This window comes from Sprattus sprattus, assembly GCF_963457725.1.
Source record: "Sprattus sprattus genome assembly, chromosome: 4".
In the NCBI taxonomy this organism is placed as follows: domain Eukaryota; kingdom Metazoa; phylum Chordata; class Actinopteri; order Clupeiformes; family Clupeidae; genus Sprattus; species Sprattus sprattus.
Genome location: NC_137923.1, coordinates 16,968,982 through 16,996,840, shown reverse-complemented (window position 1 = coordinate 16,996,840; position 27,859 = coordinate 16,968,982). Strand labels below are relative to the sequence as shown.

The window sequence follows — 27,859 nt, the reverse complement described above, 5'->3', positions numbered from 1 at the left end:
TCTTAACTCCCTGAGAGTGGAAGTGGAAGAGTTGCCAGGCCACAGTGGACGAGAACGAGCCAGGGTTCTGTACAATTCTGACAGTCAGGTCATGGTTCTAACGACAGCCTCATCACACACGTGGTTCTGCATGTGATGAGATGGCTGACCTGTGTGGACCACTGCAGAGAGGTAGCCCACCTGTTGTTCAGTTCAGTGCAGCTCGGCTCAACTCAATCCAATTATTTTCATTTGTGTAGCGGCATTAACAGTTGTTTGGGGCTCTGTAAAGTGCCTCGAGCCAAACCCCTAGAGTAAGCCTGAATGTGACGTCTTGCACTCGCCCCCTGTCAGCATCCAGTCGCTCCTATAGGTGTGTTCGCCTTTGACCTGAGCGGTGGTCATCACCCACCCTGATGAAGGGATGGGTAGAGTGAGGCTTGTGAGGGAAAAGTGGAGACGCTGGGTGGGGTCATTAATCCCAGTGCTCGGGGAGGTGGGGCTAATCTGGGTGGGGCGCTAATTTACTGAGCCGCTCACCTGCCCCTTGCCCTCTTCTGCAGCACTGCTGTCCCACCTAGGGATGCACCGATCCGCTTTTTTCACCTCCGATACCGATACCGATATCTGAGGTTTAGTATCGGCCGATACCGATCCGATACCGATATAAAAAAAACAGCGCGAAAGTATGGTAACTGTGTGTATGCGTGTGACCACACATGCGAGAGGGAGACAAGAGGAGTGCATGACATGAGATCTTGGTGCATTTTTTGCTCATTTGCTACTTAACATCATGTCTAGTCATCACTATCAATTCATAACATAGGATAAAAATAATCACAAATAATGTACGTTCTAACTAGGGCTAGTGTTCATATTAGTTAGCAATCATATATCCGCTAGCGTCAACTTTTACGTTACATTGTAGAGGCTCAGCATGGTGACCTGTTAATGCATTTGCTGGTTCTACTCTGTTAAAAGACCCACAATTACCAAAACTGTATTCTTTATCTCTCTTTAATGTGCATTCATCAATTTCCATTACATGACGATGCATGTGATCGTACACATGTGTGTGCCTGCAATGAGAATGGGGACTGCACTGAATTACTTTAGCATGAGTTATTGCTACACGATAACAATTACACAACTAACATTACTCGATACATATAATTGTGGACATTACACTAGGCAACATTAATCTCATTCATAGCTCATCCAGTCAAAATCTTAACAGGATGAACTCATCTTTATTACAGCGAATCAACATCAGAACATAACTAAATCTCCGCTTAGCATGCTAATCGCTACTAATAGCAACCTGCACTCATAATACTCTACCTATCACAGTCGTAACTTCATGAAACCCCTTACATTCATTATGTACGCACACAATGCCTCACATACATGTCGAAAAATGATGATTTAAGCATTGGAAATGTATAAGGCACAACTACTTTGCCACTGTTGGGCGACGAACTGAACTTGTCACTATTCACCGAACTTAAATGAGCAGACAGCGTTGCTAGGCAACGTCACTATCAACAGATAGTTTTTCATACACATTAACGTGCAGGAAGGCTTTTGATGGCTGTTCTCTGGATTGTCCGCCATAGCGCCACCCTAAATATTTGAATGTGCGTGTTTCAATATAATAACAGTCCGTTTAAAACAATGATACCGGAGCATGATATGAATTAAACAAAGCCTCGATGTAAATACATAAAATAAACATAAAAAAAAAAAAAAAAAAAAATTTTTTTTTTTAAAATATGGATCGGCCCATTGTCACCGATACCCGATCTAGAAATTTCTTCAATATCGGTACCGATACCGATACAAATATCGGATCGGTGCATCCCTAGTCCCACCCCCTTAAGACCTCTATATATATACACACACACACACACACACACACACACACACACACACACATTCACATATTCACACAAACACATTCATACATACATACATGCATACAAAACACACACACACATACATACATACATACATACATACATACATGCATACAAAACACACACATACACACATACACATTCACACAAGTAAACACACACATATACAATCACCGGCCACTTCATTAGGTACACGTACTAGTACCAGGTTGGACCTCCTTTTGCCTTCAGAACTGGCTTACTTATTTGTGGCATTTATTTAAACAAGGCGCTGGAATCGTTCCTCAGAGGTTTTCCATATTTTCCCATATTGACATAAACGCATCACGCAATTGCTACAGATTTGTCGGCTGCACATCCATGATGCGATTCTCCCCTTCCCAGTGGCGGTTCTAGACCATTTTTACTAGGGGGGCCAAGGAGGGGCCAGGGTTTAACCAGGGGGGCACATAAAAAACCCCGCAACAAATGATATTTAAAGATTATAAACTTATATTACTTTAAAAACATATAAACATGTATAACTTAACTTGAGTGCAAGAGAGGTAGGGCCATACAAAATGAACAACAAGTCTTTTACAGTCATTTAACCCACCATGGGCAATGCTGAAATCACTGTTACAGATAGTAGCCTACAGTGTGCAAGACTGTAATTGTGGTTTACTTTTATAAGACAGGGGTACGTACACCTTTGTATAGTCTGTTGTAAAATGTCTTACATTTTCTTTTTGGGGGGCACTCTCCCTGTGCCATGTTCCTAGATACACTGAACTGATTAATTTCATTATTGATTAATTCGGTCGGGAGAAGAGATAAAAGTCCGCACACACTGAAAATTCATTTGTGGACTTACCGAAACAGGAAAATCAGGATGCTCCTGAGGCACACACGCACACTGCCTCACACACGCACAGTCTCTAGGTCCCTCTCCCTCTCTGTCGTGAGCGCGCTACACATGCTAACGCGGTTTGGATCACGTCTGTCTCGTGTGCGCGGTCTGGCTCGCTCGCTCTAGATTCCGGGAGATTTTAAGTAATTTGCGGGCATCAAGGAGTCGTTATCAATATGCGGGAGACTCCCGGAACTTCAGGGAGACTTGGGATGTCTGTGTATTCACATAACATCTGGGAAAGTCAACAGGCATAGGATATTTCCATCTTTTGGTTCTTGAAAAAAATCTTCTCTGCCTTCATGTGGCAGAAAAATCACCAGCTCAGCCGGTAGACAGTTGTATATCATCACTATGGTTACCACTACAGGCACAGGCAGACTACCAGTTTAAGCTTAAGACCCAGCTAATGATAGGGAGCGAGCTAAACATTTAAATCGTAGCTCCTCAGTCTCTCCAACAAGCACCACACATGGCAAACTACAGTGAGCTGTTTTAATTTACCCGTGTGGAACGTTGCGTCGCATTAGTACCGCTTTTGGCGCTTGGTGTAAAATCATAATAAATTCATATTTTGTTTTATTTGGTCAGCACGAGGTGGCCGCAGGGGTGGCCAAGGACATGTCTACGGGGGCACGGGCCACCCCAGGCCTCCCTGTAGAACCGCCACTGCCCCTTCCACACCAGCCCAAAGGTATTCTATTGGATTGAGATCTGGTGATACCATGCAGGATGGATGGATCCATGCTTTCGTGTTGCCTATGCCAAATTCTGACCCTACCATCTTAATGTCACAGCAGAAATCGAGACTCATCAGACCAGGCAACATTTTTTCAATCTTCTATTGTCCAATTTTGGTTAGACTGTGCAAATTGTAGCCTCAGTTTCCTGTTCTCTCTCTCTCTCTCTCTGCCTGTTCAAATTCAGTGTTCAACCATGATGCTTCCCTCTCTGCTCTCTCTTGTTGTCAGTCTCTCTTCGTGTGTGTGTGTGTGTGTGTGTGTGTGTGTGTGTGTGTGTGTGTGTGACCTCCTCTCAGTGTGGATGGCTGGCGGGCTGCTGGCTGGCTGCTGGCGGGCTGCTTGTTGTTGGGGCGGGTGGCAGGTTTATTTTTAACCGACGCGCTCAGAGACAGGCTTGTGGGTCACGTTGTTAGAAAGAGGCCAAAGCATAGGTTGCATTCAGTGCCTCCAAAGGCACTAGGCTTGTTGACATGGAGGCGGCGTGACAGATGAAGGTCACGGCACGCTCTGTAGTCCGGCGAATGTCGCCGCCACCTGCGTCTTCCACCACGCTGCTGCTGTTCAAGAGAAGGACTCCAGACCTTTCTACGGCCCCTGTGCCATATAGCTGAACCTTCTGTGTGTGGGTGTGGGGGAGGAAAATGAGTGAAAAAAGGATGGATATGGATATATGATGGACTGTGTATGTGTGAGTGATTGAGTAAGTCGGATAAAGTGTATGTTTGTGAGCTACAAAGAAAAACATAGAGTGACTGAGAGACATGGCCTCTACCACAGAAATTACAAACACTTTCGTACAAGAGGAGGGGCGTGTGGTGTCTGTTGATCTTCTATTTTCTGAGAAGAACAATTTGTGGCGGGGGGAGGGGTTGTGGGATTTTTATGAAGCAGCGCACTTTGTAAAGAAGTGTGTTTGTTTTGTATGTGTATGTGTGTGTGTGTGTGTGTGTGTGTGTGTGTGCGCGGGCATGCTTGTGTATGAGAGAGATAGTGTCCAAGGATTTCCATTAGGAGTTTGAACGTGAACCTGACATTGTGCAGCTTCAAAGTGGCAACATCAATGTCAGAAGCAGTGCGCATGTGTGTGTAGAAATGTTATCCGTGCCCACCTCTTCCTGTCATTAGCCTTGACCTTGGCCCCTGACCCCATTGGCGGCAACTCCTCTGTGTTTATCTCTGAAACACCTCCCAGAGACGGACTCATCAACACTGCCCCGCACACTAGTGAACAGTCAACAACACAGGCCTCCCTCTCCCTCCTTTCTCTCTTCTCTCGCTCTTCTCACACTTCCTGCCTTCCTCCATCTGTCTTCTGTCTTGGCTGTTGTTTCCCAGAGGCCCAGCTCCAAACAGCAGTTGTTTTCTTAGGAGATACAAACCCCTAACACCACCCCCTTCCCCCCCTTCCCAGACCACCTAATTTTTCTCTCACAAACAAACACACACACACACAAACCAATGATATGGACCTGTTGGCTGCACTCCTGAAAGTGGTGTGGTGTTGTGTTATGGTGGCGTGGGGGGTCGGGGATTTGTCGCAATTCTTTTTGTTGCATTTCTTGGGACTGCTTCATTTCCCTGGCTCCCATGGCTCTGGGCACGCTCAGTCCGGCATCTTAAGTCCAGTCACATCGGCACTGCCTCCAGCGCTCTGACTTTGCTGCCTGTGTTCTGTGTGCTGTGTTGCTGCCCTCTGGTAAAATCCTGCTGTATGTTCTCTCCTGGACAGTGGACACTCTGTCAAACCCTCTCGTATGTTCTTGTATGTTCTCGTATGTTCTCTCCTGGACACTCAGTCAAACCCTCTCGTATGTTCTCTCCTGGACACTCAGTCAAACCCTATCGTATGTTCTCTCCTGGACACTCAGTCAAACCCTCTCGTATGTTCTCTCCTGGACACTCAGTCAAACCCTATCGTATGTTCTCTCCTGGACACTCAGTCAAACCCTCTCGTATGTTCTCTCCTGGCCACTCAGTCAATATGTTTTTGTTTTTTTTTGCTTCCGGCGTGGCAACAATGGCAACAATGAATCATGTTGTTATATCCTTGGATGGACTTAACTAAATGTCTTTGGATCTGGAACTAAATGTCCGCATAAACACTCTCATGTTGTTTTGTACATTCTTTTTCTCTCGCGCTCTCTCTCCATCCTTGTGCTGGTAAATTCTTGCCTCTCTTTGTTTCTGTCTATCTGACATTTTACTTTCTGACACACCTCTCTCTCTTTTTTTTTCTCTCCCTCTCTCCCTCTCTCTTTCTCTCTCCCTCTCTCTCTCTCTCTCTCTCTCTCTACCTTCTTCAAAGATGTTTTATTTCAGTATGGCAATGTGTGTTTAAAAAAAAATATATTTTTTAAGGGATACACTCAATAGGGAACCTTAACCTTATCTCTCTCCCTCCCTTTTCTCTCCAGTGTGCCCGTCTTCTTGTAAGAACCGCGCCTGTACCAGAGATGGCCACTGCTGCCACGACCAGTGCCTAGGGGGGTGCCTGGAGCCGGGCCTGCCTCACAAGTGCGTGGCGTGCCGGCACTACCTGCACAAAGACATGTGCGTGGAGCAGTGTCCGGCGGGCCATTACATCTACAAGGGCTGGCGCTGCGTCTCCATGCGCTTCTGCCAGGAGCGCTACCAGCGCTGTAAGGAGGCCAACGGCACCGCCTGCCAGCACCATGTCATCCACCACGGTGCCTGCCTGCCCGAATGCCCCTCAGGGTACACCACTGCCAACGCCACTTCGTAAGTCACACACACACACACACACCACAGGGCCTGCCTGCCTGCCTGAGTGCCCGTCAAGGTACACCACCATTAATGCCACCTGATAAGACACACACAAAAACAAACAAACAAACTCTCTCTGTAAACTCATACCTGTTTGTCAGCCAAAAAATGCCAAAAGCACAACACACACGTTGACATATTTACAGATGTACACACAGCACACACGTTGACATATTTACACATGAGCAGACAGTCAGTCAGAGGCGCATCCCAGAGGCGCATCCCTGGAGGCACCGTGGTCAACACCTACAATCACACACCCTGGTACACACACACACACACACACACACACACACACACACACACACACACACACACAAGATGGTGCCCTACCTCTCTGTTGGTGGCTTTGTCCTGACAGTGCCCTGCCTTTCATCACAGCATGACTCAAGTCTGACCCACTCCCTCGCACTGATTCATGCGTGAGTCACTTCCTAAGTGTACCTATGGGGAGTGGTATTTTGCTGTTAGTACAGTAACTGATATCTGCCAATACCTTAGGCTCACTGGGTCTCCATTCATGGATTGCTTATATTTGTCGTTAAAAAGCCAGGAGCGGCGTGTTGAGGGTTATCCAGAGCTTTAGAGTTAAGGATAGACTAGTCTATAAGAACAGTAGTGTGCGGCCATGACAGATAATTGTGTTTTAGGTGTGTCTTTTTCTGTTCCGTGGGTTAGGGTGCACCCAACTAGACGGTGTGTTTTATTACCTCTGCCAAGGAGTTTCTTTTTCGGTGTGGTTTGTTTGTGTGTGTGTGTGTGTGCAAGTGCACACTCTGTGCAAGTGCAGTGTGTTCCAGTGCAGCTCAGCATGTGTGCTTGTTAAAAGCAGGTCAGGGCTGCAGCGTTGTGTGCTGAGAGATGAGACCAGGAGCTGCACAGCAGGGCACCACACCATTCACTAGGGTGGCACTCTTCCTGTCTCTCTGGGCTCTTTCTCTGTCTGTATCACTCAAAAACTGAGATGATGTGTGTTCTCTCCACGCTGTTCTGGCATGTTCCTTCTCCTCCTTCTTCTTCTCCGTCTTCAGTTTACACTTCACTTGTTGTTTTGTACATTCTTTTTTTCGCACTCTCTCTCCATCCTGGTGTTGGTGCATTCTTGCTTCTCTCTGTTTCTGTCTCTCAGACATTTACTTTCTGCCACCTCTCTCCCTCCCTTCCTCTCTCACCCTCTCTCTCTCACTCTCACTCCCTCTCTCACCCTCTCTCACTCCCTCTCTCACTCCCTCTCCCTCTCTCTCTCACTCTCTCTCTTTCCCTCCCTCTCTCACTCCCTCTTTCCCTCCCTCTCTCCCTCCCTTTCTCACTCTCACTCCCTCTCTCTCCATCTCTCTCCACCTCTCTCACTCCCTCTCTCCATCTCTCTCCCCCTCTCTCACTCACTCCCTCTCTCACTCCCTCTCACTCTCTCCCTCCCTCTGTCTTCACTGCTGGCTTGTTCCCCCTGAGGAGGAAGGAGAGGTGTCTGCCTGTGCAGCCTCCTTGTTTACGTGTGTTTTTGCTTTGTGTGGATCACTGCTCCAGGAGAAAGGGAGGGAATCCACTCGTAGGCTGTTGTGATGGGGTCAGGTTTCATTCAGTCGTGCTCCTTGACACACACACTAGTGACTCCACTGGCCCCCTTGTCTTAATCCACTTCTTGGAAATGGTGTGTGAGTGAGAGAGAGTGAGATGGTGTTGTGTGCATGTCACTTGTTGTGAATATGATTATCTCTAAAGTGTCTGTGCCTCTGTGTGTGTGCCCATATATCCCGGATTCTGTCTCTGTGTTAGGCATAGTAAAGGCAGGACAAGGGGACAGAGGAGCATTAGGAGGTCAGGTTAATAGTGTGTTAAGAAGGTCAAACAAACCCAGTTAAGATAGATATTTGTGTAGCTTTGTTTGGGATGCAATCCGCTATTGTTACTTTGAAGAAAAAAAATCTCCTCCCAACATAACTGAGCAAGCCCCCTTCGCATGTCTATGTCTGTGACCTTCTCCTGAGGCAAACGCTGTTTAGCACTTTCGTTTGGCACGGGCGAGGAAAACAAAGGAGGGGGGAAAAGTAAAACTGTGAAATGGTTCTAGAGAGGTGGTGTGATGGAGCTGTTTTGGCCTTGAGGAGTCACATGTTGCTCCTCCCGCTGTCTGCTCCAGCAACCGGGCACGCTCACCACGCAGCAGGTGCAGGTGGCCAGCCTGGAGGAGGGAGGGAGAGGGAGAGGGAGAGGGAGAGGGAGGTAGACGAGTGGGAGTGCGAGAAGGTATGCTCCCCTTCCCCTCTTTTCCTTCTTCTCCTCCTCTTCAAACCCTGTCCTCTCTGCCTCTCCGAGCTGCTCCCCTCGCTGACCCCACTCTACTGGCCTCTTGGTGGGACTCCCTCTCTCCCCAGTGGGCCCCTGCTGGCTGGAGGAGAGAGGGGAGGATGAAGAGAGAGAGAGAGAGAGAGAGGAGGATGGGGCCCGCTGGGAGTCCAGACAGCAGACACACAAATCAGTGCGCCGGACGGAGGCCAGACGGAGGCCAGCCGGCTCGTGCCTCAGCCTGGGCCTTCTCCTCCCAGCACCAATCAGAGGGCAGAGATCCCCCAAACCTACATACCGCTGTCTCACCACCTCCCCCTCGCTCCGACTCTCCCTTTATGCTTTTGGAAGCCACACTTTGCCAACTAGGTTTTGCAAATTATTTTGCAATTTATTACTGTCAGACAAGACTGAGAGTCATCAGTCATCACATCTCCTGTACTAATTCCTGTCTCTCTCACTTTCTTTCTTGGGTGGGAACAGTGTGAACATGTCTGGCAGCCTGGGCCTGAAGCTATGGCCTGGGCTTCTTTTGCCACCTCCTGAGTGAGCTTGGTTCAAAGGCCAGTCTTCCTCTCCTCCTCCTCTTCCTTCCTCACCTCTTTCCTTTTCTTTTTTCTCCTCCTTCATCTCCTTCTCTTCCTGATCCTCCCATCCCGTCTGTCACCATCATCAGACCTGAGTATGCAGCCGCAGCCTTCACCCAGTTGGCAAAACCTCAGAACAGCATAACACCTCACACACAAGCTGCTATTAGACAGGTGACCTGCGAGTGTGAAACATGATGCACTTCACTGGAACAGGTGTTTCTAGTGATCAGGAGGGCGGAGTAGAGAAACCACAGGTGTTTCATTGTTTCTCAGGCTCAGGAGCAGCAGCAGCAGTAGTCGGCGAGCAGGCAGAGCAGTCAGTCGCAGACGATGTCACTCAAGAATGTGTCGTGTCACGGGCAGAGGAAGTGGCTTGCACGAAACGAGCGAAGAATGGGGGGGGGGGGGGGGGACTGCTGTTGCACGCCTCAGTGAAGAACTTGTCAGGCGCAAACACAATTGGTGATTAAGTCCCGTCTGGGAGAAGAATGTCCCGTTCATCCTTGAGAGCACACTCACACCCACACACACACACACACTCTCTCTTGCTCTGACACTCCGCCCTGGCAAGGTCATCCTCCTCAGTACAGAGAGACGCAGGAACCAACCCCTGACACCTAGCGCAACGGGGGCGCCAGCCCTTGACGGAAAAATCCGTTATTATTGTTTCATTCCTTGGAGGCGCTGTCAGAAATAGAAACACTCCATTACTCTGGAAGTACACATTGTCTCAAACTTTGTGAAGACCTTGGTGTGTGTGTGTGTGTGTGTGTGTGTGTGTGTGTGTGTGTGTGTGTGTGTGTGTGTGTGTGTGTGTGTGTGTGTGTGTGTGTGTGTGTGTGTGTGTGTGTGTGTGTGTGTGTGTGTGTGTGTGTGTGTGTGTGTGTGCGCGCGTCTATCTATCTATGGCAGTGTTCTCTATCTGTGTGTTGTGTCTGTAGCGTGTGTATGTCAGTGACTGATCCCTGCCCGTCTCTGTTCTTTCCTGCAGGCTGCACTGTACGCCCTGTGCGGGTCTGTGTCCTAAGGTGTGCGTGGGACGCAAGACTGTCGAATCGGTGACGGCGGCCCAGGAGCTGCGCGGCTGCACCATGCTCAATGGCAGCCTGGTGATCAACATCCGCAGAGGCAGTGAGTTCCTCACCACACACACCAACCTCCCCCCCTGCTACCCCTCTCTCCTTCTGGCCCAGTCGTGTTAATCATCAGCTTCGCTACTTCTACCACTACCCTTTTCTTACCCCTTTGCCCAAACCTCACTACCCCTACCGGCCCTACCTGCCTAGATCACCCCTGTTACCCTCCACCCTGAGCCACCTACCCCACACTTCCCCCTTCACTCTCTGGTCATCAGCATCCTTTCAGGCAGTGAATTGGCAATCCCGAGGCTACCCTCCCACCACCCCCACTACAGAGAGCTGAACCAGACACAGGGGTGTTCAACACCAGTCAGTTCAGTCAGAGCATAGTGTGCCTTTACACGACGCCACCACACACACACACACACACACACACACACACACACACACTCTCTCATACAGAGTTCTGTCTGTTTTACGCCTTGACAGATCTAATCTGACTGACAATTTGACTTTATACTTTACTTTACAGTGGCTGGTATCAGTTAGCCTATGCAAGAGTAGATTACGCAAGTTTACAGACTTTTTATTTTTCAATGGGAAGTGGAGTAGAGACGACAGTGACTAGCCTGCACTATTCAAAAACTAGGCAGTCAGTCAGTGTTTTGCTCCCACCGTCGGCAACACGCTTTGACCAGCTGCAAAACAAACAGCTTAGTTGAGGGCACCAACATTTTTGAATGGGAGGCCATCAAGGAGCATGAGCGCTCCAAATGCCACCAGGAGGTGATCTGCATCATACAAGGAAGGTTGGCTCTGGAGAAAAAATGGAATCTGATTCAGATTTTGATAAGAAAGGATTTTGAAGCTAGTGAGAGAGGAAGAAAGAGAGAGAGAGAGTGTGTGTGTGTGTGTGTGTGTGTGTGTGTGTGTGTGCACGTTTGTGCTCAAAGACTGTTTCTGTTTAGGTGTATTTTAATCGTGTGTGTTTCTGTGTGTGTGGTGCGAGGTTGAAAGAACCAGGATTAATACATTAATATTCCTTTTTTTCCCAAAGCACAAAAATACGATTACCAAATGGTGGCTGGTGAAAAATATGTTTTTAGAATCCAATCGCCAATTTGGCTGCTTGAAGAATCCCTGCTATTAGGAATGCTGGAGGCAACATTTCCAAACTTTTGGCGTGTGTGTGTCTGTCTGTCTGTCTGTCTGTCTGTGCGCACGCAAGTGTGAGTATTTGACCATTCGGGTGCCCCACCCTTCCTACTCCAGTGTCTCTCTTTGGTGAGCTCATTTTAATCATGGAACTGAGGGCTGTGAAGTGGCACAGTGGGTTCCCGTTGCTGTGCCTCTGACAGATTTATAGATGGAAGTGCACATAGTTTGACTGAGGCCCAGACAGCTGGATCTATTAAAGCAGCTGACGCTTTCTCTCACCGCCAAAAGCATTCTAGCTCCTTTACCAACACCTTCCATCGGCTTCATGCACTCGATATTATCCCTAACGCTGTGGCCAGGTCTGTCTGTCTGTCTGTCTGTGTCCGTCTGTGCTCTCTCTCTTGCGCACACACACACACACATACACACACACACTGTTAAACCCCTGGGTAAGTGTAAAACCATAGGAAGTGTGTGTGGCCATTAACGTGTGCTTTGTTTCTGGTCTGGGTAGATAACATCGCTGCTGAGTTGGAGGCCAGCCTGGGTCAGCTGGAGGAGATCACAGGCTACCTGATGGTGCGCCGCTCTTACGCGCTCGTCTCACTCTCCTTCCTCCGCAAACTGCGCATCATCCGCGGAGAGACGCAGGAAGTTGGGTGAGCTCTTGTCCCACCCCACCCACTCAACTAAAGTACCAGGAGCCACTCCCTGTTATTAAGCAGGGTTAGGGTTAATGTGTTAATGCAACCCTGATCAGTAAAATGGAGATTTTCTCAGCAGTTAAATGTGATTCTGAATTTCTCATGCACCAAGACCATAAGAAAGCTTCTAATCCCCTCCTTCTCTCCTGTGCACTGTAGGAAGTGGGGGGTGGGGGTGGGGGAATTTTAGATCAGATTAGAATTTGTATTATCCCCCAGGGTCAATTTGCTTTGGACAGACACAATGGGGTCGGAAGGCATTACATTACAGTGTCTGCACTCGTAACAACAGCTATACAGTTGACAACAGTAAAGCACATTTAGTGTGTGTGTGTAGTAACTGTACATGCGTATACACAGTCCATCGAGATAGATGGATACTTTATTCATCCCAAGGGGAATAAATGTATCTCTTACGCTCTTTCCTCTCTCTTCTAGGAATTACTCCTTCTATGCGCTGGACAACCAGAACCTGCGTCAGCTGTGGGACTGGAACAAGCACAACATCACCATCGTGAGCGGCCGCATGTTTTTCCACTACAACTCCAAGCTGTGTATGGCTCAGATCCGACGCATGGAGGAGGTGACGGGGACCAAGGGCCGGCAGCTCAAGGATGACATTGCCACCAGGACCAACGGGGACCAGGCCCTATGTGAGCTACTCTACTAAACTCTCCAGCGGTCTTTAATAGTCTCTTTTAGGGATGCACCAATGCCGGTATAAGGTATCTGTTAAATATGCTTTGATGCCACGTACGGATACCACCTCATGTCAAGTCAAGAGGTGTTTTGGTATTTTTTTACTGCGTTATCAGATTTGCCTACTGGTAACAGCTGAAAGCAGGATTTTATGACTGTCTGCTATTCTAACTACACAAATGTGAGTACTCATACTCAGTCAGACAACGTGGCATTGGTGCATCCCTAGTTTAACCATCCCTTGCTTTTGCCTAGTAGTGTAGTGTAGATAAGCCATGCTTTAGTTAATGTATGTGGCAGACACTTTCATCTTAAGCGACTTACTAAATATTAAATAATAAAGATTGATCTGTCAGCAACAAAAATGGTGATATAAAAGAATATCAATAGGAGTTAAATATGTTAAACCAGGAGGTGATCAGAAGGAAAAGCTTAATCTTCCAGTGATCCTTCAAGACAAAGTAGGTTTCTCCAGCTTCCTGTCCTCGCTCCTGACTCGTCTCTGCCCACTTGGCTGTGCCCCACAGGTGAGAATGCCGAACTGAGGTTCACCCTCATCCGCACCATGTCAGACAAGATCCTCCTCAGGTGGGAGTCCTTCTGGCCCACAGACTTCCGTGACCTACTGGGCTTCATGGTGCTCTACAAAGAAGCGTACGTGTCCCCCGACTACTACCACTAGTCAGGCTCAGACAGGGTTCTGCGTGGAAAACATCTTCTAGAGAACAGTATATTGATGTTGCTCTCTGTTTTGTTACCTTGAAGTAGACGTTTAAGCACACCACTGTATTGCTACAGATTTCCTTATCTGCGTCATCATGTTTCACAAATCCAAAAACATTGTGATTTTACCCATCCTATGATTCTTACGATTTACATCCATGGTCATGATTCTGAAAATGTGTTGGCAACTACATAATGGCTTTAGAATTACAGCATATGTGTTTAGCATGAAGGCATCATCTGAAGAGCTCTCACTCCTTGAATGTTTTGGGAGGTGCTGAGCTCCTACTACACTTTCAATAGTGTTTATTATTCAGCGACAGCGTAACGTGTCCAGTGTGTGCCTGGCATGATGTTGACTGCTGCCTGTGTGCTCACCTGCGTGCTCACCCTGCAGGCCCTATGCAAATGTGACTGAGTTTGACGGGCAGGACGCCTGTGGCTCAAACAGCTGGATGATCCATGATGCTTTGCCGCCAGACCGCGCCACTGACGGCAAGGAGCACGCCGACCCTGGCTGGCTCATCACCAATCTGAAGCCGTGGACGCAGTACGCCATCATGGTCAAGACCCAGCTGTCTGCCTCTGACGAGCGGCAGGTCCATGGAGCCAAGAGCAAGATCATCTACGTGCGCACCAACGCCACCAGTGAGTGGGCACCAGACACACACACACACACAAAAAACACACGCAGCACACCCCTACTCCATGTTCTCTCTCAATAACAGAGCAATTCTGCTTTCTCTCTTTGAGTTTGATATACTTTAATCGTGGAATTGTAGGATGTACATTCCGACATTCCATCCATGCAGAGGGATTACTTGTGAATTTACCAGATATTTTTAGGATCCACTTTGTCCTAAAGGTACCTTCTAAACACAAAATGCAGACTCGCGCACCATTTGATAGCCAAGCTTGCAAAGTGTTTGAGATACAGATCACAGGAAGTGCCATGCCTGATTGGAGAGAATGAGTCAGCATTTTGATGAAGTAGGTCGCAGGCCAGGCCCATGTCAAACACTCAGCCTGTGCCCTCAGCCGTTTCAGCCAAGTGGGAGTGGATTTGGTTGTTTGCGTGTGGTGCTTTGGTTTCGGTAATAACAGTTGTCTGCCAGTCTGTCTTGTGTGTAAACTTGTTTTGTCTTTGTCTCCTGATAAACCACACTTGGCTTGGCTGCAATCTGTGTGTGTATGTGTGTGTCAGAGACATTCTTCCGGCAACTGGTGTGGCACTATATCAAAGCAGTGGCGTGTTTTCACGGCCGGGTGACTGCTGTCTGTCTGAGACAAAGCGCTCGTCATCCGGCCCCCAGCCTGACGCCTCGCCATCCAGCGCCGCTCTCAGCAATGCTGTCCGACTCGTCCGGCACCACCACTGTCATCGCTTCTCACCCTTATGTTTAATTACGGGGGAAATGGTGGCCAAAATGTTCCCTGTTCTCATTCTTGAGGGTCTGATGGTTTCTTTCTTTTGTGTGTGTGTGCGTGTGCGTGCCTGTCTGTGTGGCTTTTCTTTTGTGTGTGTGTGTGTGTGTGTGTGTGTGTTTTGGTGTTCCCTCTCAGAGCCCTCTGTGCCACTGGATCCCATCTCCTCGTCTAACTCATCTTCTCAGATCATCCTGAAGTGGAAGCCCCCTAACGACCCCAACGGCAACATCACCCACTACCTGGTCTACTGCCAGCAGCTGCCCGAGGCCAGCGAGCTCTACAAGTTTGACTACTGCCAGAAAGGTAGGCCCGACACCACAACACAACTACAAACCACACACACACACACACACACACACACACACACACACACACACCATCTGCCATTCCCAGACCTTCACAACAGACCTCTAAACAGACCTCACAACACACTTACCGGTGTTAGTAGAGTGCCCCCTAGTGGACACAATGATACCCTGTTCGAGACAAGGTGTGTGTGTGTGTGTTGTTTTATTTTTATCAAGTGTAGGATCACATTTCTGTGTGTGGGACAGGATCCCTTGTAGGAGGCAGTGGAGTCATATTCCCTAAGGCTGGCTCAGGCAGCAGGGTCTCCCTCTCCATAGGAAGTGTGCTGCAGAGAGTGCTGTTCCTTGCAGTAGTGTGGGGCTGCGGAAAAGGGGGACATCCACTGTGACATTAGATGATGTTGATTGGTGTGGATAGACTGTGGTTCTAGAAATAGCAACTGATGTGTGTGTGTGTGTGTGTGTGTGGTGTGTGTGTGTGTGTGTGTGTGTGTGTGTGTGTGTGTGTGTGTGTGTGTGTGTGTGTGTGTGTGTGTGTGTGTGTGTGTGTGTGTGTGTGTGTGTGTGTGTGTGTTTTCTCTCTCCTCCACAGGCATGAAGCTGCCATCACGCATGCCCACGCAGGTGGACAGTGAGAAGGAGCACAAGTGGAACCAGACAGAGGAGCAAGGTCAGACGGGCCGCTGCTGCGCCTGCCCCAAGACTGACAAGCAGCTCAAGAAGGAGGCCGAGGAGTCAGAGTACCGCAAGACTTTTGAGAACTACCTCCACAACGAAGTGTTTACTGTCAGGTAAGGACGGCCGTACGCACCAATACATACACGCACACACACACACACACACACTCACTCAAATATGAAAACATCCACATATATGTAAACAGTTAAATTCAAAGAAAATGATTGATTGGTTAAACACCTTCTAGCACAACAGCAGAGATGTGGTGTCTAACTCAGGAATGTAAAATAAAGGCAGGGTGTTTTTTATATGCGTCATTGAGAGTTTTCAAAAAGAAACTCTGACTCAGACTGAAGGACAGCTTGTTATTGGCACAGTGTGTCAGTTCCGCAGGTTCAAGGTTCTCACAGGCCAGCCTTGGCCATTGGGCTACAAGTGTTTGTAGCCTTGGGAGTTGTTTTTTTCCTGCGCCGTGTGTGGCCTTCAGTGGCCCATTCAGAACAGATGGCTCGAGTGACGACAGCTTCCCGCTGGCATAAGAACCCCGTTACCCCGCCACCCAAGCTCTGCCTGCTGGTGCAGCCCTGGCATTTAGTCTACCGTCACAGATATGACAGAGGGCAGTCTAGGACCCACAAGGCCATTCATGTCATTCATGACATTCAGCTGGAAAGAGCTGTGTGTGAATCTTAAATTATTTTGACTGCTGCTGGGCTTGTGTGCAATATATGTGCTTTTCTATACTTTACTCACCACAAAATGGAGTGTCCCCTTCAAAACAAAAATGCAAAATGAGTACCGCGAAATTGCTTGGGTAGAGTTGGAAGTTGTGCAAAGTCTTCATGTTGGTCGTGTCCCTGGTGGCTTTATTTTGGGCTAAAAAAAGCCTTATGCCGGTCTGCCTGGGAATGTATTTGCAGTCATCTCACACACTTACTATGTTTTGCATCCCTCTGACAAACATTAACTGGAAAACACCACTACTCATGTCTCTCTGCTGTTGCATGTAATCTAAAGGTCAATGCGAAGGCCTGGGACAAGTTGTGGGAGGTGTCTTGAGTGGCTTTATGCTTGGTCACATGGTGTGCACCTCCTGCCATTTAATGGTGAAATGTGAGTCGTGGATCTGGCGTGTGTGTCTAGATGTTTTCAGCTCAGTTCAAGTACCTCTGTGACCGATCCATATTTAGGAGTAATTGAAAGCTGAGGCATTAAAACCATGAGATGATGTAGCGGGTAGCAGTCTTTTATTATTTTAAAGCTCTTGATGCTGAGGACCCAACCTCTATTCTCACACACTTTCCATTTGTCCTTCCTCATATGGACTTCTGTGGTGTACTTTCACATCCTTATGGTTCTCATCCCTCAGCATGGCCTCTCTCCCTGTCCATTACCCACTGCACATCATCTGATGTATATCTTAGTTATAGCTCAGTTGTAATTCCTTACTTGTTCTCTAACCAACATTTGTCTTTTTTTTCTCTTTTCCCCACCTCCCTGCTCTGTATTCTTTTGTTCCTCCCTCTCTCTCTCTCTCTCGCTCTTTCTCTCTCTTCTCCTTCATCAGGCCCTCGCGTCAGCGTCGCTCCCTGGGCAGTGTGGCCAATCGCACGCTAGTGGTGACCACGCCCTCCAACACCCTCAGCCCCGTGGCCCCCACTCGCAGCCCGGAGGAGGACGAGGCGGAGGCTAACAAGCTCGAGCTCAAGGTGCTCATCAAGGAGTCCACCGTCATCTCCAACCTGCGCCACTTCACCAGCTACCAGATTGAGATCCACGCTTGCAACCACGACTCCGACCCATCACGCTGCAGCATGGCCGCCTACGTCAGTGCCCGCACCATGCCCGAGGGTACGCATGTCTAAACTCCCACCCCTCACCCACTACGCAGCCTCCAACCCCTTAGGAAGTGGGCATTTGCCCCATTAAGCACACTTCACCTAAGGGCACTCACTCGTATGCACACTCACTCTTTGATTTATCTCTCACACACACACACACACACACACACACACACACCGTCTACTTGTTGCCCTCATAAACACACACACACAATTGTTCACCTTGTTGCTCTCAAAGGAGTAAAAATGTCCTCTGGCGTCCTCAAACCTGTTTTTTTTGCAGTGTTTTCATATATACATCACACCACAGCTGTTCATTAGGAGGGAAACTCACAGCATCCCGACAGCAAGTAGAGCATGGATCAGGCATGGTGTGATCCAGAGCTCAATCAGGAACTCAATGTAGATACTGTCAACACAGGGTTACAGATAAAAAGGCGACTCCTTCAGATTCTGTTCCCCTTATATATTTAGCTTAAACTTCCCTGAGTTATAGTCTTCAGTTCATTTCACTTTCATTTGCCTGGGTGTAATTTTCCTCTCTCTTTTCTTGCCGTTAACAGACCGAGCGGATGACATCTCTGGACCCATCTTGTTTACAGTGACTGACTACACGGCGCACATCAAGTGGACAGAACCCAAAGACCCCAACGGCATGATCATCCTCTATGAAGTCAGCTACAAGAGGCTTGGAGACACTGAGGTATATATATATATATGCGCAAACTCACAGGAACAAACAGCTCTCCACACAGAATTTCTATATGACCTATAGCAATATTGCAAGAAATGAAAGGGTATGCTGTTCTTGGCAAATTCCTTAATGAAAAGGCCAAAGTTGGTGCCTTGGTTCAAGTTAGCTTGTTCAGAGTAAGAGATTAGTGGAAGACGGCTTAGCGAAAGAACCAGTTTATTATAACTACAAATCATATTTATCATATTTGTTCATTTTATTCTCAAATACGAAATGTTCAATACATTCCTCCCCATTCCCAACTATACAGGTTGTATACTGTACTTCTTACGTCATTCTCTTACCATTTAATATTTATCACTGCACTTTTTGCACTCTCCACTTCTTTGCACTACTTGTTGTGTTCACAGTTCACAGCTCCTGTATATAGCCATTCCTCCCTGTATATATTTCTTAGATTTCTTAGAACGTAGTTCTGTTGTGTTGTATATTTTGTGTAAGTACAATGTGAGCCACTTAATCCGGCGTCAAATTCCTTGTTGTTGCAAACTTACTTGGCCAATAAACGTGATTCTGATTATGATTATTTCCGACACGTAGCACAGTAACCTCGGATAGCACGGTCACATGTCACGAGTCTTCTTTGATCTTACAGAAATACGTAGGTTATATAGAGTAGAATTAAAATATCAACACAATGGCGTAATTCAGTCATCCACAGGTATCCTTCTGGAGGAAATGTTGGGGTGTGGACTAATTGGGAACTTTTGGCAAAGGGGGGTTTAATTTAGTATGTGGGGGTTGGTTATCTGATGTACAGCCGCGGAAAAAATTAAGAGACCACTTCAAAATTATCAGTTTCTCTGGTTTTACTATTTATTGGTATGTGTTAAAGTAAAATGTACATTTTTGTTTTATTCTATAACCTACTGGCAACATTCCTACCAAATTTCAAATAAAAATATTGTCATTTAGATCATTTATTTGCAGAAAAATGACAATTGGTCAAAATAGCAAAAAAGATGCAGTGTCTTCAGATCTCGAATAATGCAAAGAAAACAAGCTCATATTCATTTTTAAACTACACAATACTAATGCTTTAACTTAGGAAGAGTTCAGAAATCAATATTTGGTGGAATAACCTTGATTTAAAATCACAACTTTCATGTGTCTTGGCATGCTCTCCACCAGTCTTTCACATTGCCGTTGGGTGACTTTATGCTACTCCTGGCGCAAGAATTCAAGCAGCTCGGCTTCTTTTCATGGCTCGTGACCATCCATCTTCCTCTTGATCACATTTCAGAGGTTTTTTTATGGGATTCAGGTCTCGAAATTGGGCTGGCCATGACAGGGTCCTGATCTGGTGGTACTCCATCCACACCTTTACTGGCCTGGCTGTGTGGCATGAAGCATTGCCCTGTTGGAAAAAACACTTCTCAGAGTTGGGGAACATTGTCAGAGCAAAAGGAAGCAAGTTTTTCTTCCGGGACAACGTTGTACTTTGCCTGGCCTCAGTTCTAAAAGACCATAAGGATTGAACCAAAGCGGACTGGAGGTTCTTCTAAGTTCGTCTTCTCTGATGAGTCCAATTTCACAGTAGGTGCAAGACTCTGTGGCTTGTAGGCCTCTCCAGGTCTCCGTCTAACCATCAGACGACCATGTGTTGGGCAAAGCTGAAAATTGGACTCATCAGAGAAGACGAACTTAGAAGAACCTCCAGTCCGCTTTGGTTCAATCCTTATGGTCTTTTACAAACCTCAGCCAGGCAAAGTACAACGTTGTCCCGGAAGAAAAACTTGCTTCCTTTTGCTCTGACAATGTTCCCCAACTCTGAGAAGTGTTTTTTCCAGCAGGGCAATGCTCCATGCCACACAGCCAGGCCAGTAAAGGTGTGGATGGAGTACCACCAGATCAGGACCCTGTCATGGCCAGCCCAATTTCGAGACCTGAATCCCATAAAAAAACCTCTGAAATGTGATCAAGAGGAAGATGGATGGTCACGAGCCATGAAAAGAAGCCGAGCTGCTTGAATTCTTGCGCCAGGAGTAGCATAAAGGCACCCAACGGCAATGTGAAAGACTGGTGGAGAGCATGCCAAGACACATGAAAGTTGTGATTTTAAATCAAGGTTATTCCACCAAATATTGATTTCTGAACTTTTCCTAAGTTAAAGCATTAGTATTGTGTAGTTTAAAAATGAATATGAGCTTGTTTTCTTTGCATTATTCGAGATCTGAAGACACTGCATCTTTTTTGCTATTTTGACCAATTGTCATTTTTCTGCAAATAAATGATCTAAATGACAATATTTTTATTTGAAATTTGGTAGGAATGTTGCCAGTAGGTTATAGAATAAAACTAAAATGTACATTTTACTTTAACACATACCAATAAATAGTAAAACCAGAGAAACTGATAATTTTGAAGTGGTCTCTTTTAATTTTTTCCGCGGCTGTATGTATGTGTTTGATGTCACTCTTTAGAGGATGTGGACGATATGTCTGCTTGGGGGGAGTTTGAGGTGGTATGTGTGTCAGGGGGAGAAGGTGTGATTGAGAGGAAATACCAGGCATAGGGGTCCAGTTGAAATGCTAACATGTCTGATTCAAACCATCTGGTGTGGCTAAGCTAACAGGGGTGGGGGTTTATTAATATGGTCTGATACTCCAAAATCGAACATTCATTAGGACAGCTTGTGAGAGTGAAGAGTTTGGTGCTTCTTGCATGTCTATTAGCCATCATGCTGTCTGTTTCATAACTGAAGGAGAAAGGTTCTGTCTGGTTCTCTACATTGCGCACGTCTTGTTTATGAAATGTTTATCTCTGGATTTATCAGTGTCGTTGAAAACAATCCTGACCGTTGGGTTCCTTTGTCACAGAATATTAGGAGTGATTTTTGTTACCATGGAAATGTGTACACACAGACAGAGTGGGAGTCGATGTTTGGGAGAAAAAGAGATTAGAGTCTATTTATGAACAAGCTGTACGAAAGGTCTTACCAAACAAACATGTTGATGGTGGTGGTGATGTTGCTAAGGTTTTCTCTAATGCTGTTTTTTTTTTTTTTTTTTCTCCAATTGCCCGCAAAACTCTACCAATTTTGCAAGGAAATGATTTCCATTTATTCCATTGAATATACAGAATGATTTACAGAAGTACAGACAAGGTTAAAATGTTCTTCATTTGATTAGTTTTGATATTATTTATGATGGATATGAAGACGTGCTGTTTATCCTTTGCTCCAGTGGTCACTCTGCCCATTGTGGTATTTTCTGCAAAGTGGGTAACAACAGCAATGTTCTCTTGCAGGATCTGCATCACTGCGTGTCTAGAAAGAACTACATAGCGGAGGAAGGCTGCAATCTTAGAGTGGTGTATTCTGGGAATTACACAGTGCGGATCCGTGCCACCTCCCTGGCGGGCAATGGTTCCTGGACGGAGCCCAGACACTTCTACGTGCAAGACCGTAAGCCTCTGCCCCACCATTCTGTCTGTACCTTTAGGAGGTTTCTGGTATAACAGGGATTTACAGGGACAGACGTAACAACTTGTCGATATTTGTGTACTGTACTGCGGTGAGAGGCGACTCAGTCCCTCCTGAGACCCACCCACCACAAAGCACGAGTCACTTTTGCTTTTTCTCCATTTGAACCTACACCGCTACACTGAGCCCCTTCTTCAGAAGGCATTGGATTGGTTTAGAAAGGTTTCAAACACTTACCAGGGATCACAGCACTGACTGACTCTATACTGCTTGTGTGTGTGTGATCCTGACAGGAGTTGACCCAACCAACGCGCTGATCGTCATCGGTCCCGTCATCTGCAGCTTCCTGCTTGTGCTGGTGGTGTGTGTCGGCTTCGCATTGTTCAAGAAGAAGTGAGTGCCTCTTGTTTTGTTTCCCTGTTGGTTTGTTGTGGTCCCGGTGCTGCTGGTATTCGAAAGATGTGACTGATTCATTGTGTCCTTGCTCTCTTCCCAACAGGCAAACTGAGGGACCTACGGGTCGCCTGTACACATCGCCCAACCCAGAGTATCTCAGCCCAGATGAAGGTGATCCGCTTTTTCATGTTCCAATGTTTTTGGTTTTAAAGTCGATCATTCATTTAATTTCTTATATTGTAGTGTCAGAGTAACTCAAGATGCTGCAAAGTCATAGCAGTTGAAAAATGGCCTCCTCTGTCTGTCTTTGGGTGTGACCTACTGGCATAAAGGAACCAAATATCTCTCTTTGTTCCAGAATTGATGTGGTTTATGATCACATGTACTCTGGTAAAAAAAAAAAGAGTATGGTGTTTGAATAATACTTCTGACATTAAGATAATAAGTTCTTGTTAGGACAATAACATTTTTATCCAAGAATGATGGACGGTACTGATGAGTGTGTGTGTGTGTGTGTGTGTGTGTGTGTGTGTGTGTGTGTGTGTTTGTGTGTGTAGTGTACGAGCCAGATGACTGGGAGGTTCCTCGTGACAAGATCACACTCCTACGCGAGTTGGGCCAGGGCTCCTTTGGCATGGTGTATGAGGGCATAGCCAAGGACATCATCAAGGGCGAGTCCCCGATGCGCGTCGCCGTGAAAACGGTCAACGAGTCGGCCAGCCTGAGGGAGAGGATTGAGTTCCTGAATGAGGCCTCCGTCATGAAGGCTTTCAGCTGCCACCATGTGGTACGCAACTGATGGGGTTTTAGGGGCAAGGCGGCAGTTAGTCATGCATGGACCAGGGCATGGGGTTTGCATGAAGAAGTGACAATGAAGCATAGGCCTTTATGACATGAAGCACTTCATAGCGCAGCAAACAAAAATAAATGTTTCCTTATAGCACTCATATTTTTTATTTCATAATGATTTCTCATTGTCTTATGAGTTGAAGTAGATTTACAAGTGGATTGTATTCTCTTGATAATTGGAATTAAATTATATTGGGTATATCCACAGCTGACTGCAACCGAAGCTAAAAATCTGCTTTATATAAATTCACCGGCATAGGAATTTAGACACAGAGAGCAGCGCAACAAAAGGACTGCAAGTGAAGCAGTAGTTACGACTGGGTGGGGTTCATTTAGCTTAAAAGACAAAGAGCAGGATGTCAGTGGTGTTGTGTGACAGTTCTGTTGCCCCCCTCCCCCTCCCCCAGGTGAGGCTGCTGGGTGTGGTGTCCAAGGGGCAACCTACCCTGGTGGTGATGGAGCTGATGACCCACGGCGATATGAAGAGCTACTTGCGATCCCTGCGCCCTGACGCTGAGGTAAACTCACCTCATTTTCAGTTCGGTTCCATTTCTAATGGTACTGATTTATATAGCACTATTTACAAAAGCCCTTGTCTCAAAGCATCTTACAGAGCTCAGAACCTTACCTTTAAAGAACCTTACCTTTACAGAACCTAACCTTGTGTGTGTGTGTGTGTGTGTGTGTGTGTGTGTGTGTGTGTGTCTGTGTCTGTGTCTGTGTCTGTGTGTCTTTCAGAACAACCCCGGGAGCCCGCCCCCCACCCTGAAGGAGATGATCCAGATGGCGGCAGAGATCGCAGACGGAATGGCCTACCTCAACGCCAAGAAGTTTGTGCACAGAGACCTGGCAGCTCGCAACTGCATGGTGGCCGAGGACTATACTGTTAAGATAGGAGGTAGGCTTGGGGGTTCAGAAAAGCATTATGTGGCATGAGCAGCTCTGGGACAGGCAGCACACTGATGTCAGTGACGTCAGACCAGGAACTATCCGTGTCATTCTGTAGAAGTAAAATACACATTTACTTTAAAAAATGAATCAGGACAAAGGCTTCATCCTTTTTCCTTAAGACTTCATTTGGCCAATCTGGTGTGTCGTTCCTACATTTTTAATTTTTGTTTGTTTGTTTGTTTTCACAGACTTTGGGATGACAAGAGACATCTATGAGACAGATTACTACAGAAAGGGCGGGAAGGGGCTGCTGCCAGTTAGGTGGATGGCCCCCGAGTCCTTAAAGGATGGGGTCTTCACCGCCCACTCAGATTGCTGGTGAGCTAACACATGCACACGCGCACACACACGTACACACATATTCTTACACACACACACACACACACACACACACACACACACACACACACACGTACACACACACAAAACAGTCAAAGCAGTGGAGTCCTGTCTCTGTGTGATTTTATGTGTTTGTCATAAAGGTTGATGTGTGTGTTTGTGTGTGTCTGTGCTGACTACTGCTGGTTGTTTTCCCTGTTGCCAGGTCCTTTGGGGTGGTGCTGTGGGAGATCAGCACTCTGGCAGAGCAGCCTTACCAGGGCCTGTCCAACGAGCAGGTCCTCAAGTTCGTCATGGAGGGGGGATACCTGGACCGGCCCGATAACTGTCCAGACCGCCTGTGAGTGTCTCTCGGCAGAGAAATATGATGTGCCATGCAGCTGAACCAACTTCTGAAGTATTCTGGCCTGCTGCACCAGTAAATGAATAAGGGTCTGTTTAGGTCTACTGATAACTCACCCCCTCACCTCTCTCTCCCTCCCTCCCTCCCTCCCTCCTGCCCCAACACAGGCACAGCCTTATGCAGATGTCCTGGCACTACAACCCGAAGATGCGGCCGCCCTTCCAGGAGATCATCGAGATGCTCCGGGAGGACCTGCACCCTAGCTTCCAGGATGTGTCCTTCTACTACAGCGAGGAGAACAAACCGCCGGAGACCGAGGACTTCGACATGGACCTGGAAAACATGGAGAGCATCCCGCTGGACCCGTCGTCGTACTCGCAGCGCGAGGCCAGCCTGACTGGGACCGAGGGCTCGTCTGTGGGCCTGCGCGGCAGCTACGAGGAGCATGTGCCCTACACGCACATGAACGGCGGAAAAAAGAATGGACGCATTTTATCCTTGCCACGCTCCAGCCCCTCGTAATATTCCCTTGTTCCTGACACCCTCCCACGCCCATACGTGCCCTACTCTAAAACAGAATTACACCTACTATATATATTTTTTTGTTTCCTCGTTTTATAGATTTCACTTTTATCACGCGCTACAGTGGCCCTTCAGAAAAAAAAATCTAATGATCTCAGGATTTTTTTTCTCCCTTTCGTCTATCTTCTCTGCTGCCACAGTATGATGATGCAGGGTGTGCTGGCCCTCTTTTGTATTTGAGCTAAAAAAAAAAAAAAAAACATTTCTGCTTCTCACCTGTCTTTTGAATTTTTTTTTTTTTTTAAAGAAAAATATTGCCAAGTTTCAAATGGAACAAACTGTGAAATGAACCTCATAAAAACCAAAAAGGCTGCTGAACTACACAACCTTAAACAGACTGTCCTGTCTGTCCCACCTCGAAGCCCACACACACACACACACACACACACCCGATCCAGTCCAGCACACACACCCCACACCTCCGATCCAATCCCTCCCCTGCTTGATGTTCTCCAGGAGCTGAAGTGGCCTTACCTTATCTGTGGCCTATGAACATACAGTAGAGCTGTGTGCGTGTGTGTGTCTTGCTTTCTGTCTTCGAGGTGTCAGTTGCAAACTACCATAAGCTTTTGGGAACTGTGGGAGGATGGTCCTGCTCCGCCCATCCACGAACAAAACTCTTCACTGGGGGAGCAGTCCGGATGAGGTGCACACGCTGGGAACCTTCCCCCCTGCCTTCTTTTTTTTTTTTTTTTTCAGTATTCCAAACCCTCACGGAGAATGACTTATTTTTTTCTTTTTTCAGGACATTACTTTTTTTATTTATTTCTTTCAGTTTTTCAGTTCTTACATTACAGCTGAAGGATATTTAAACTGTTTTCAGAACATTTGACAGGGGTTCCTCAGAATGACCAATAGTTGCTGCTTTGATATATTTTAGTGGGGATAGAAGATGAAAAGTATATATAAATACATTATTGATGTTTTTTTTGTACATAGTTGATATGTTGTCATTCAAAAAAAAATGCCGTTTGTAGAAAATGTTTTTACATGTTTGTCTCTAATCTTTATTTTTTCTAATCCAAAAAAAATCCTACTAATCATCCTCTGGATCTCTGATCTGCCAGTCGCACCAATTGCTCGTTTTTGTTTTTGTTTTGTTTTTGTTTTTCTATCAGACACAGGAGGAGTATTTTAGATGCCTTTGGCTTCAGATGTCAGCCCTTAATTTCAAGAACATTTGAAATACTGCTGTAAATAAAAAAGGAAAGCAGTGAGGTGCATTCAAGAAGAGCTCCTGGGCATGGTCTTCATTTCTTGCATGGTCAGAGCAATCAGTTTATTATGGTTCCCGTTCATTTGTTTGTTAGTGTAACTGTTGAAAGAAAATGTATGTCCACTCAAGTATATCCCAAAAGACACATTCACGGAACCCAGAATGAGTTAAGCCAGTTAGGCTCTGGGAAAGTAATGAAGGAACGGCCACAGGAAGGGCAACGAGATATTTTGTTAGAAGGAAAAATACGTATTTTTTCACTTTGATTCTCGTTGAAAGTAGATAAGCTGGAATGTCAGTTTGTCTCTGTGTAAAAGAGAGAGAGAGAAAGAACTGGAGTGGGCTGAGATTTATTTTTTCTTAAAAAAAAAAAAATGAAAGAAAAAGAAGAGAAATGTCTGTGTACATGAAAACATTATTCAGTTACGCAACGGTAACTTATATGTGAGTAAAATGGTCCCGAGTCTAATGGAAAAGGGACCAGCAGTGGACTATGGCTGACTTCACAAACGAACAACATTGTTGGGGCAGAACCTAACTTCTTGTCTGCCGTGGTTGGATTTTGCATACCAGATGCCTTCCTGTCACTGTCTGCCTCTATGTGTCGGGGATGAGTCTGAAGTTTGGTTGCAGAAGTTCATTGATCCAATGCAAGTGTTTCTACGCACACACATGGTTTTACTCTGAATTTGGCTGTTCTTCACTTGTGGCTGCCATTATACCATTTTCATGGGTTTCAAAACATAACATCTGCAACTGTACAGGCTGCGGTATTGTAAATAATAAACATATGCCACACTATGTAAAACAAAATGACCAAAGCAGTGGAATAATTATTTGTATTGGTTAGGCCTTTATTTACTGTTTGTATTGGTGTGTTCCAGTGTAAGTCACAAATGACAAGTAGAACTTCTACTCAGACGTTTGAAGATGAGTGCATCATCTGGTTTGTTTTCGGATGGTTAACCTCATAGTAACAAACCATTACTCTTTATTTGATCCTGAACACTTTTAGTAATTCTGTCTCGGTTACCTCCCCGGAAAACAGTCGAGGGAGGGAGTTCTAATGAATTTGGAAAATAAATAATTCTGCTGATTATTTTTGTGGTGCACATTATTCACCACCAGTTAGAACAGCCATCAAGTGCCCTTGCCACTTGGACTAGAAATTCTATCAGATATGTTTTTCAATAAACTACA

At 46.5% G+C, this 27,859-nt stretch overlaps 1 protein-coding gene across 1 annotated transcript in view; it reads left to right on the top strand.

Moving 5' to 3' along the window:
- insra (insulin receptor a) overlaps positions 1-27,406 on the top strand; it is a 60,137-nt gene extending 32,731 nt beyond the window's left edge. The window contains exons 3-21 of the mRNA XM_080837428.1: positions 5,942-6,266; positions 10,179-10,318; positions 11,939-12,083; positions 12,567-12,781; positions 13,355-13,481; positions 13,948-14,198; positions 15,114-15,281; positions 15,879-16,077; positions 17,532-17,815; positions 18,369-18,508; positions 21,809-21,965; positions 22,277-22,376; positions 22,483-22,550; positions 22,937-23,166; positions 23,636-23,746; positions 23,967-24,126; positions 24,368-24,497; positions 24,724-24,858; positions 25,029-27,406. Coding sequence (XP_080693554.1) covers positions 5,942-6,266; positions 10,179-10,318; positions 11,939-12,083; positions 12,567-12,781; positions 13,355-13,481; positions 13,948-14,198; positions 15,114-15,281; positions 15,879-16,077; positions 17,532-17,815; positions 18,369-18,508; positions 21,809-21,965; positions 22,277-22,376; positions 22,483-22,550; positions 22,937-23,166; positions 23,636-23,746; positions 23,967-24,126; positions 24,368-24,497; positions 24,724-24,858; positions 25,029-25,383 — 3,440 coding nt within the window. The 3' untranslated portion in view covers positions 25,384-27,406. The remainder of the gene's footprint in view (positions 1-5,941; positions 6,267-10,178; positions 10,319-11,938; positions 12,084-12,566; positions 12,782-13,354; positions 13,482-13,947; positions 14,199-15,113; positions 15,282-15,878; positions 16,078-17,531; positions 17,816-18,368; positions 18,509-21,808; positions 21,966-22,276; positions 22,377-22,482; positions 22,551-22,936; positions 23,167-23,635; positions 23,747-23,966; positions 24,127-24,367; positions 24,498-24,723; positions 24,859-25,028) is intronic.
- The last annotated feature ends 453 nt before the right edge of the window (positions 27,407-27,859 follow it).